This window comes from Malaclemys terrapin, chromosome 1 (assembly GCF_027887155.1).
Source record: "Malaclemys terrapin pileata isolate rMalTer1 chromosome 1, rMalTer1.hap1, whole genome shotgun sequence".
In the NCBI taxonomy this organism is placed as follows: domain Eukaryota; kingdom Metazoa; phylum Chordata; order Testudines; family Emydidae; genus Malaclemys; species Malaclemys terrapin.
Window position 1 is genome coordinate 162,270,060 of NC_071505.1, and position 12,327 is coordinate 162,282,386.

At 40.0% G+C, this 12,327-nt stretch overlaps 1 protein-coding gene across 1 annotated transcript in view; it reads left to right on the forward strand.

Moving 5' to 3' along the window:
• The window catches only part of TMPRSS7 (transmembrane serine protease 7), a 48,570-nt gene that overhangs the window by 11,013 nt on the left and 25,230 nt on the right, over positions 1–12,327 (forward strand). The window contains exons 4-8 of the mRNA XM_054023348.1: positions 579–646; positions 2,608–2,801; positions 3,964–4,002; positions 7,185–7,413; positions 10,833–10,963. Of these exons, the coding sequence (XP_053879323.1) occupies positions 579–646; positions 2,608–2,801; positions 3,964–4,002; positions 7,185–7,413; positions 10,833–10,963 (661 nt within the window). The remainder of the gene's footprint in view (positions 1–578; positions 647–2,607; positions 2,802–3,963; positions 4,003–7,184; positions 7,414–10,832; positions 10,964–12,327) is intronic.

Sequence of the window (12,327 nt, forward strand, 5' to 3'; positions counted from 1 at the left end):
TGGCTTACTTTCTCATTTTTACCATATAATTATAAAATAAATTGATTGGAATATAAATATTGCTCTATATACTATACACTGAAATGTAAGTACAATATAAACAAGTCATTGTACAAAATTTTAGTTTGTACTTACGTCGCTAGTGCTTTTTTTGGTGGCCTGTTGTAAAACCAGACACATACCTAGATGAGTTGGTGCACCCACTCATCTAGGAGTATGTGTGTACTCCTGGTTGAGAACCATTGTTCTAAGCCAAACCACACTTATCTGAGGGGCAGAATTTGGCCCTAACAACATTAAATAATTGGTTTAAGTCTTTTTCATTGGAGTATAAAGGAAATATGTTAATAAGATAATATTTTTATATAAAAAAATTATTAGACGAGAAAATAACCTTCTTTACTCTATGCTGCTAAAGTGCACGGAAGGTGCAGTTAAGTCATGGCTACACATAGTTAAATACATGTTTAGAATACTGAGCATGTGCCCGTTCTCCTTAAGATCTGTCTGGAAGTTACAAGCTGTGGTTGTAGAAACACTAACTTTTTCATCCACGTAACGTTTTTTTTCTCTTCCAGATGAACTTGGTTTACACAACCTCTGCTTTCTCCAAATTTTATAAACAGTCCATTGTTTCCGATGTCAGGTAAAACTCAGTGCAGTGCGTGTGCCTGTCTTTGTCAGGTGTGATGATGATGCTTGAATGCCGTAATCTTGGGGAGTGTAGCTCACCATACAAACTTAATTTTGTGTGAAACTCTCACGCGGAGTTATTTTGGCTCTGCCTGGTCCATGCACACAGTTGCATGGATAAAACTAAATCTGTTTAAACTCAGACCCTTAGTTAAACCAGTGCCACTTCGTGTGTGGTTACACTTAAATTGATTTAAACCTGGCTAGGGGTTAGCTAATGCAATACAAGCAGTCTTAAGCACATAAAGGTGTCTAAACAGGTTTAATTACACCAGTGCAAATTTCTGTGTAGACAAAGATTGATGGTTTGGAACTTGTGAGCAGGCTTTGGGGGGAGGTGAAACAATCATGAACTAAAATCTTGGTTGCCACTTGAAACTAAAGAGGTGAATTGACCCTATTGATTTAGTTAACCGATGCAAAAGAGTATGTATACACTGTTTTATATCCATTTGAACTAAGCTTTCTTTAGTTTAGTTTGACTGTTAGAAATTGGTTTAAGCTAACTTGAAATAAGCGTCTGTTAAACTGAACTGGTGTCCACCTGGGGATTTGTACCAGTTGAATGAAATAAACGAATGGTTTGTCTATTGGTGTAGTTTAAAGCAGAACAACCCCTTAGCTCTGGTCTGTGCTACAGAGTTAAACCGATGCAAGGCAGCTTACGTTGACCTAAAACTGTAAGTGTCTACATTAAAATGTCATGCCCTGCTACGTCGACTTAACTCCAGCTCTGCGAGAGGTGTAGCGCTTGGGTTGATCTGGTTAGGTCAATGCAGTGCCAGTGTAGACACTGCGTTGCTTACATCAACTTGATGGCTTTCAGAAGCCTTCCCATAATGCCCCATGCTGAGAATTAAATTGGTAAAGCGTTCCTGCTGACACCAGGAGCATAGTGTGGACATGCAAAAGCCATTTAATAACTGTGGCGGTTGTACGTCGATGTAACTTAGATCGACATAATTTTGTAGTGTAGACATACCCTTAGTGTGGATGCAATTACAGTGCTATAAAGATGTTTTATATTGGTGTAGCTATTCCTGTACTGGAAGGAGAATGAGACCTTGCCTACACTGAAAAGAGTCTGCCAGTATAGCTGTACAAGGAAACTCTCTAGTGCAGGTTCAGCTTATTCCAGCAAAAGAGTTGTTTTACCGATTATACCAGTTCCCAGAAAAAAACATTCTGTGCTGACAAAATGACTCTTTTTGCCAGAATATCTCCATCTACACTAGGGCTTTTGCTGGAATAGCTTTAGCTGTTTGAAGTGTATTCATTTTTATTTATTTATTTTTAACTGACACAGCTGTGTTAGCAAAACTTTTTAATATATAGACCAGGTTTAACTATACAGGTAAGGTACCTTTCTACCAGTATAACTCTGTCCACACTTGGGCTTGTATCAGTTTAGCTAAATTGGTGGTAAAACCACACCACAGGCACATAGTTATACTGATATAACTTTAAAATGTAGACCAAGCTTTAGCCAGGGGAGTAGACAGAAGATAGATAGAGGCTCAGTGCTCTTATGAAACCTAAAGATAGGATTAAATAGTAGTAGAAACTGTTTTAGGATACTGCAAAGTGGTTGTTCAAGGATAACATTATTGGAGAGATGGTTTTTCCTTCATTCCTACTTCATTCCTTAGGGAACCAAGCCAACTCCAAATCAGGTGGAAAGATTTCTATTTGCCTCAATAGAAAGTGGGGGCCCTCTGAAAGTTACTCTATTCGTTTATAATCTTAAATCGTGTCTTCTGAAGAGAGAACGAGAAGGCCCAGTGTGTCAAAACAATGTACCCAGATGTAAAATGGGAATTGTACTCTTCTAAATCACTATCCAGAAGCCCATGTAAATGTCCAGTCAGAGGAACATTGCAATATGACAGACTCTATATGTACATTTAATTTCAGTAACAACAACAATGGAGGCCTTCTTATTCATTTCTGGATCGTATTTGTGGCACCACAGGCTAAAGGCCAAGTGTTCTGTGAGGACTGTGTGGCTGCCATTTTAAAGGGCTCTATTCAGACAAGTATCATCAACCGGACCTCAGTGGGGAGCCTGCAAGGGCTTGCAGTCGACATGGACTCCATTGTGTTGAGTGGTCAGTATTTGTACATGTCTGCATCCTTAATGAATTACTTTATGTATTAGAAGTTTGTTTTCCTAGAATAGCCACTGTTATAAAACTACCAGGTCTCCTATCCCCAGCCCCACTATTAATTTACGATAAAAGCAAAAAGCTACATCAAGTTTCCCTTTCAGATGGAAGATGAACTGAGGCGCTGAATCCCACAGCTCCTCAAGTTTGGGAAGGTTTGAATTCAGTTTAATGTTGTTGGCACCATAACAGTGAACTTCCTGATTTTGTGTGACATAAATCCCAGTCCTCACACTAACCTTAGTTCAATCTCTTTGCCTTTAATCTAAGGGTTGTATTTAAGAACAAAGGCAAAGGACCATGCTTTTGTAGATGAGTACCTTTCTCATCTATGTTTGCCTAGAAAGGGAATTGTGCATGGCTCCTGCTCTGATTGTGGAAGGCGGTGAGAGACTTCTTACCTAGAAGAGTCTTATTCTCACCATGCACTCCTCCCTGGTTGCTCTGTGGCTTACTGAAAAAAATCTTACGTGACTGATGACCAGGAAGGTCCTGTCCTGTATTAAGGATCTAATCTTGAGGGTGCTGAGCACACTCAATTCCTACTGCCTTCAGTAGCAATTGAGTGTTCAACAGCTCACGCAGTTAGGCGCCTTAAGCTTTCAGTGAGGACGAGGACACAAATGATGCATCATTCAGTGCATTTGCTGATGACGATGCCCCAAATCAGATTACAACATGTGCTAGTTGAGCGGTGTAGCCCCTAAGATCTAATACAAAACTCAGTGTTCTGCTTCCATAGTGGCCAGATAGCACACTCTGCACGTATGTAGCCTGAGAAGCAGATAGAGTTTCTGATGGTCAGCAATTGGGCAGGTTATAGGATGGATGGGATTTTCTCAGTGTTGAATCTCCCTTAAAAGTGTGAGAGCTGGAATTACTAAGCTTATATGAATTTATTCCACAGAATTCTCACTGCTTTTTTTCTCTGCTCAGACTATTCAGGGGTCAGACACTCTCAGCAGAGTATTATGAAACTGATAGCTGAAATATGTAAAGTGTATTCATTACAAAGTTTATATGGATTTGGCTAGATTTAAATGCTGGATTTTTGAATTCCATGTAAAATATGAGCAGGTTCACTTTAGTTTCTTTTCCAGTGCAGCTGGGCTACGATCAGATTATTCATCAACAACTGGAACAGGTAATTCTGGGTTTTGTTTTGTTTCAATATTCACTGTTTTTCACTTGTAATGAGATTTGCTTAGTTTTGTTCTACAAGGATAAAATTCAGCCATGGCATATATGTGTGGAGCTGCCATTGCAGTCAATGGGGAGTCCGGCTTGTGCCCAAGCACAGAATCTGTCTCTGAAAATATTGTTTGATACTGGTTTGTGATGTCTATCAAAATACTATCAATATATGCTTTGGAGGGTCCTGTGGCACCTTTAAGACTAACAGAAGCATTGGGAGCATAAGCTTTCGTGGGTAAGAACCTCAGTTCTTCAGATGCGAGTAATGTAAATCTCCAGAGGCAGGTATAAATCAGTATGGAGATAACGAGGTTAGTTCAATCAGGGAGGGTGAGGTGTTCTGCTAGCAGGAGAGGTGTGAACACCAAGGGAGGAGAAACTGCTTCTGTAGTTGGATAGCCATTCACAGTCTTTGTTTAATCCCTGATCTGATGGTGTCAAATTTGCAAATGAATTGGAGCTCAGCAGTTTCTCTTTGGAGTCTGGTCCTGAAGTTTTTTTGCTGTAAGATGGCTACCTTTACATCTGCTATTGTGTGGCCAGGGAGGTTGAAGTGTTCTCCTACAGGTTTTTGTATATTGCCATTCCTGATATCTGATTTGTGTCCATTTATCCTCTTGCGTAGTGACTGTCCAGTTTGGCCAATGTACATAGCAGAGGGGCATTGCTGGCATATGATGGCATATATAACATTGGTGGACGTGCAGGTGAATGAGCCGGTGATGTTGTAGCTGATCTGGTTAGGTCCAGTGATGGTGTTGCTGGTGTAGATATGTGGGCAGAGTTGGCATCAAGGTTTGTTGCATGGTTTGGTCCCTGAGTTAGAGTTGTTATGGTGCGGTGCGTGGTTGCTGGTGAGGGATCCTGGACAATGATCCCTCACTTTCACAGACCTTGGGAGGCAGGCCAGTCTCGCCCACAGACAACCTGCCAACCTTAAGCATATTCTCACCAGCAACCACTTTGTTCCCTCTGAAATTACATAATGCATTTAGTGTCTGAATGAATCCCATGACTTAAAGCAAAAGTTGCTCAAAACTGCTTAGTTTTTCCTGACCTTATGGGTTGACACCATGCAGATCCCCACTTGGTTTCACACTCTCACCATAAATCAGAGTTGCTTGAAACTCAGATCTTATTTGCTAAAATGTTCATATACTTGATTGTTTCTTGGATTCATTCTAGGCTATAGCAGCAGTTGGCACAGGTTCTAGAGTGGTTCTTTCTACAGGCTTTTTTAAGTATGTAAAGGAACCATTTATGGGACTTAAATAGTACAAGATGTGTGTTCCAACTCCATGGTAGCGGCAATAACATCAGATCTTGCATTAATTTAGTCCTGTATGTGGCTCCTCTAGATGGGGAAAGGGGGAGGGGAGAAGGAAAAAGAGGACCATTTGATACAAACAGATGTTTTGAGATTCTCTCTCCTAAACCCCATGAATGAAAAAGATGACATCACGTTCTAGTCTTCCTTTGTCCACATGATACACTCACTGTGTATGTGAGAGCAGTTGGTAATTGGTATTTAAAAGAAGCTTGATAATGGAATACCATGGGGCTGCAGGTGAACATTGAGATTAATTTGCCAGAGTGGTCTAGGAAAACTTGCACTCGTGCTATCTTGTTTCATGCCTGACTTCAGTTAGTTATCAAAATGATTTACTTTCACAATTACTAAAATAACCCACAATAGTACTGTAGTCAAATTAAATTAATAAAAATTAGTTGTCAGCAACGCTGATCTTGTACTGTGGGGAGGGGGTGGAATGAACACCTGTTATGAATCAAAAACTGATTTTTGGTGACTAATAACTGCACTAATTCTGAAAAAGAAATCAACTATGTGAGAGAGAAATTGAGTTTATGTTGAAGGTATGTGACACTTATTTATGCCATTCAATCACTGATGTGAATAAATATTTCAAGAATATTCACGTACATTTGAAAACCTCAGAAATATCTGCTTTTTCCTGCATTGACTCACTACTGATTAGATTCTCAGCTCTAATAATTTACACTTCTGGAAAGATGACTTGTTGGCAACTTTGTTAGGAGCTTGCTGCTACTCATCATGTTAAGAGAAATATTTAATTTGGTTTGCCAATTGCAACATAGTAATACAGCTGCTTTTGGGTTCACCCACAGATGCATTTACAGATATTCCAGTAATATTTTCATTGGTGTTTCAAGGGGGTAACTATCTGAGCTGAGGAAAATTTACCCTTTTAATTTGTAAAGATTGAGGTAATTACCTTGTGTGGGTCCAATTCTTTTGCATTCACACCTTCCCACTCTTTCCTTCCAAAGAATTGTGCTAAGAGTTTCAGGTATGAATAAATTCAAAATCCCAAAGGTTTTGAATTGAAACTAAGGACTTGACAGTAACATAAACTGGCTCATCTTAACTTAAATTAAGGTTTGCACTTCAGTGGTACTTTCCAATGAGCTTTGTTCAAATTTCGATTTTTGTCATAAACTGAAACCAGACAAGTTGTATGTGGTTTGGGGCTTTCCTGGGAATGTTGCACTAAACCCTAATAATTTGCACTATTTGCACTGTAGACTTGCCGGCAGAATTGTTAGCTTGTTTCTTTTTAACACGTAGAAGAGCAATATCTTACCAGATGGACACTTCAGTTCAAAAACCTTAATGACAGCAATATACAACAGTGCACTTTGGATGTTCTGAAGCTTAGAAATCAATGGTGCATAGTGGAGACCAGAAATCACCTGGATTTTTGCCAGGTGGCTGGACAAACTTTTCATAATGAACAATTAGAATTTACCTCTTCTTTCTGTTGACCTGTGAACCCTTGTATAAGTCAAAAGTATTTTGCAAATAGCAGCTTTTCAAAATGACAGTACTTCCAGTGCAAATGCTCCTTCAAATATTTATTCATACTAGCATGCACCATGCTTTTATTCTCTCCCAATTTTCTTGTCACTATAACTGTCTTTAATCATAGACTTGTGAATAAATGAGGCGGTAAGAGCCCAGGGGATATATTGGCATATTCTGTTCACAAGAACCATTATGAATACACTTGTTACATATGCCCATCTTGTTTCACACTCCTTGATCAGGTGCAGTGAGTCAATATTCATGTTGAAAATGTGGTATTTCTACAGGAACAAATTGCATATATGATCTATATGCAGATCGTCTGCATCAGCACTTTCCACTGGACATCACTGCTACCTCCGGGAGGATGATTTGTTATTTCAAACTGATTGCATTAGTGGGCCATCTAATTCGTCTCTCAATAGCATCTATTCACATTGAAGCAGATAATTGCATCACTGACTCACTGACCATTTATGACTCCTTGATGCCAATCAAAAGTAAGATACTCTACCGGTATGTATATATATTTCAATGAGAATTCTTTGGTTCTGCAAGATTTTCATGAGGTTTTTTTGTGATTTTACTTTTTAGTTTAAGTCTTCACTAAATTTTGGTTTTTGTACAAATGATAATCATGACCTTAATTATCTTACATGAAGAAGTGAGTGGAAAAACAGGTCTTGCTAATTAAAAGGCATTTGGAAAATGATAAATATTAAACTTAGATGCAAAAGTGTGAAAATATGCAGTTTGTTATTGGGCAGAATTTCCCATTTCCTTTCAGAAAGCATGAGTAGACTGGAAGAACTTTCAAAATGTATCCTTTGAACAAATTAGGAGACGTCAAGAAACTCTCCTTTCATGTGTGAAAACTGATACCTTTGCACTGCTCTGGCTTTCAAGTGCAAGTAATATTTGTATTTTAAGGATTGTACAGTTTATAACTTATTTAAAAGTTTGAGTTCTGTGAATTTTAATAGCTGGAGAGAGTTGGTGAATGAAGGATCTTTTTTGGAGGGACAGACAGATATTTTTGTTCTGTGTTTGTATTGTACCTAGCACAATGGGTTCTTGTGCCCTGATTGGGTCCACTGGATACTATTGGAATAATAATAATAATAATAATAATTAATATAGAGTACCGGAATTATATGGGCAGTGACAGCTTCTCCCACTCTGCTCAAGTGATTCATCTCTCACCTGGAGGGAACACCATGTACAGATGGAAAGCTTAGTTTTGTAGCCCTTTAAATCCCTTTTCCTGCACAGCAAGAGGGTGAACAAGAGAGCTGGGTTTTGTATTCTGGACACCCATCCACTGGAAACTTTACTGAGATCACTGGCTCAGTTCTTACGGGCTACCAGACCACTATTAGTGGCAACATCCTTGTTAGTCTTTTCTGTAAGTGAACTGTGAACACATCAGATGTGAACGTCTGGATCACTATAGCAGTCTTACCATGGAGTCACAGACAGTCCCCTTAGACTTCTCCAGTTTATCTTGCCACTCAGACAAACTGGACTTAGTGATAAACGGCCACTTAAACAAAAAATCAGACCACATTCAGGTTGCTTCCAGTCGCAAGAGACCAATCACTTACCCCAGATCAGTTGGTACTCTAGAAGATTCTACACCAAAGACAATACTTGTAGCCAGTTCTGTAATAAATTATCTAAAGGTTTATTAACTAGAACAAAGGACTGACTTATTTACAGGTTAAAGCAGGGATTGGCAACCTGCGGCCTACCAGGGTAAGCCCCCTGGTGGGCCGGGCTGATTTGTTTACCTGCTGCATCCGCAGTTTCGGCCGATCGAGGCTCCAAGCCAATGGGGGCAGCGGGAAGCAGCGCGGGCCTAGCGATGTGCTGGCCGCCGCTTTCTGCAGTCCCCATTGGCCTGGAGCGGTGAACCGCAGCTAGTGGGAGCCGTGATCAGCCAAACCTGAGGACACGGCAGGCAAACAAATCGGCCCAGGCCACGATGGGGCTTACCCTGGGGGGCCGCATGCCAAAGGTTGCCGATCCCTGGGTTAAAGCAAGCAAACATATACACACACTAGTGAGTTATTATCTAAATCCTAACAGTGACAGAATTGTAACGATCTGTCTATACAAAGTGTCTTTCAGGGCAGACCCAGGAAGCAGCCCGTGGGGATCTTTGAGTTCAGTTTAGAATCTCTGGCCCTTCAGCCAACAACCAAAAAGATGCAGTTTCCTCTTGTCAGAGATTTTTTTATTCTCTTCCCCCAGAGTTTATGATGATGGGTTGAGTTCACGTGCATGTCTCCTCTTCCTGGGTTGCGGGAGTGGGGAGCAATCAACAGAATAGACAGACAGACATAATTTGAATAGACAGATTTGTCCACTGATGTTCTGCAATGGTTTGTCTGGTGTCTATGGGCCTTCTTTAGTTAGGCAGGAGATAACAGCTTCTGTGGAAAACTAGTATTTCACACTTTGGTAATGCTTCTCTCCTGATTGTGGGGGTTTACAGTTTCAGAGCAAACACTTAAATATTACCTTATAATGTCTATATTATAAGTGAGATTGATACATGCAAAAACATACAAGCATTTCATGGAGTCTAAACACTAAATACATTCTTTAGAGACTAATACCTATTTTGAGCCAAACTCACATACAGGTGACATGGCCTGGTCTCCAGCTACAAGGTTGTCAGTTCTGAGCTCATGCCTGTAGCCTGGGCAAGAGTTGGCATTTGGCCTGCCAGCATCACAAATGGTACCTGTACTCTCCCCCCTGCTCATGGGCCTGCAAGGGCACCTACTCTAGGCTTCAGGTCAATGAGGTTTAACTTAATTCAGCAAATTTTATCTTTGTTTCATAAGGCAAGTTCAGCATACTGGCTTCTTTCATACCCGGTTCTTAAAATATTATTATCTTGGCAAACATTTCAATAGTGTCAATATGAATTAAAAAAAAATCTTATTTCTGTGGCAGAATATCTAACCTACTTGGGTAGATAAGAACTTAATTTGAGCCATTCTGCTCTTTGTGTCTTTAAAAATCCAGAGGGAATAAAAAATGTCAACACTGCCTAAGGGAGGAAAAGGAAGAGACTTTAGGATTAAGTGACATGTCCCCACCCTCTCAGTCAGTCAGGGGGTGAGGAAGAAGGGGGAGGAACTGTTGTGGAGAATGTCTGGTGATGGCATAAATGACTGAGACATTTGGTGGCAAAATGATCAAGCAGCTGAAGAAACCATTGAACAGTAGAGGTGGGGAGCTGAGTCAAACGATGATGAGAGAGGAAGGAGAGCTGGGATGTTTAAGGAATAAGAAAATAAAAAGACATTTAGGAAACTTTCCCACTACCTTTGTTTATGGCTGCAGCTGAGATGAGTGCTGTCACGTCTCTGAATGACTCATTCAGCTTTGAGTTCTGTAGAACAGCAGACTTGGGCAATTATATTTATTGTGGAAGCAAGTTTTGAGAGCTGGAAATGTGAGTAAGACTAGAATATGGAAGGGCATGTGCGTCACTAGGAATTGTGGGAATCAAATGTGTGTGTTGCTCTTTGAAATGCCACCAGATCTGACAGGGCCAGATTTCTCTCTCTGAGGAGTGTCCTTTTATAACTAAAAAGAATAATATGGTGCAGCTGATCAGACGTACTTGTGTGGTTTATTTTCAGTATTAAAATGGAAAACCTCAAAACAGCTCCCCTCCCCCCACCCAAAAGCAATAGTAGCAAACCATGAGCTTAGCTTCACTATTTGCTGACCTGAAAATAGTATGAAATCACATGTCCTTCTAGAAGGGAAGGTCACTGCTTTTAAAGTAGAGTTTGGATGGAAGATGGCTTTACAAACTTGGTTGTCCCATGGAAACTTTGCACATTTAATAACAAGAGTAATGTGCATTTAATACAATACTATTCATGTGGATGCTGTCACTTTTTTCCCCTTAGAATTTGTGAACCAACCGTCTCATTAATGTCATTTGTTTCCACAAATAACCTGATGCTGGTAACGTTTAAATCAACACAAATACAGCAACTGAAGGAAGTTCATGGGTACTTTGAGGTTATTACACAAGAAAGTAAGTTATTATTTAAATGAATTTGTATTTTTCATGGAGATGCCACTCCAACCCCATAGACTGATTTAATGAATTTGGATAACTCCTGGTCAGCTTCTTTTAGTCCTTCTTTCTCTTCTACTCCTATATCATCTTGATCTCTCTCATGTTTTTCAGTACCCACTTGTCTCTCTTCTGAATTGTTTTTATCATGTTGACTCCCAGCATGATAAAATTTCCCTATTTTTTTCCCCTTCCTGTAATCATGTTTGTTTGGACTAGCTATTGTTAAATGATGCAGTCATGGAAGTACATTTAAAAACAACTTGACTGAACTTGTATTTCAAACTAATCACCAGTCCTATACTCCAATATGCCAGTAGATGGAGGTGTTGTGCACCTTATTTATAGACAGTTAACACAAGTGTAAAATATTCCTCCCACAGCTTCTTGTTAAGAAGATGTTATTTACTACAGGCAGCTTTTTGTGATCACAATGTAGTACTATGGGTGGGACAAGAAGTTGCTGCAGATTTTTGATCAACTGAAGGGCCACTGTCCATTTATAAACATAAACAAATCCTGTGTTTGGACATGTTGTTGTTTTAATGAATCATGTTTATAAGAGGAGTGCTTAAGATGCAGCCGGGAATGGGGCCCCATTTTGCTATGTGCTGTACAAATACAGTGCACTAGACAGTCTCTGCCACAAAAGAGCTCATAATCTAAATGGGACAGACACAGGGTAGGGGAAAGGGTATAATGGACAAGTAGAGTGAATGATATGATGGGGGCAAACATCATGTTGGTGCCACAATTTTATTCTTGGCTTGTGGGGTATGGGTTTGGGGGAGTAAGGGAGGGGATAAGTTACATGGAAAGGAAACTGAAAGGAGAGGGGATGTTGCAGGGGCAGGTGTGGAGTGAGGTGAAGAGATGGTGAGGGAGGGGCTGAAGCAAATAGCCAATCAGCACAGGGCAGAGCAAGTCCAGTCTCTGAGATCATTAGCATTCCTGGGTCACTGCTTTAGCTACTTATGCAGCTGTTCCTACAGGCTGAAGTCTGACTGGCAGTACTGAGGCTGAAGGTATTGAGTACTCAAGTATTCAGCATTAAAGCTGAATTTTGTTGTTTAACTCTTCATATCTTGTTTACATTTTAAATTTCTCTGTTTGGGCAATGAATATTGACAATCATGTTTTAGACCTTTGTAATTAGTCCATTTCTTTTCAATTTCTCTTTGAGATTAAGAGGTGACTTCATTGGGCTAAAAGTACTTGCTTGGGGAGCAGAAATTTGATGAAAAAGGGCTCTGCAATCTAGCAGATGAAGGTATAACTTAGTCCAATGGCTGGAGACTGAAGCTAGACAAACTTAGAGTGAA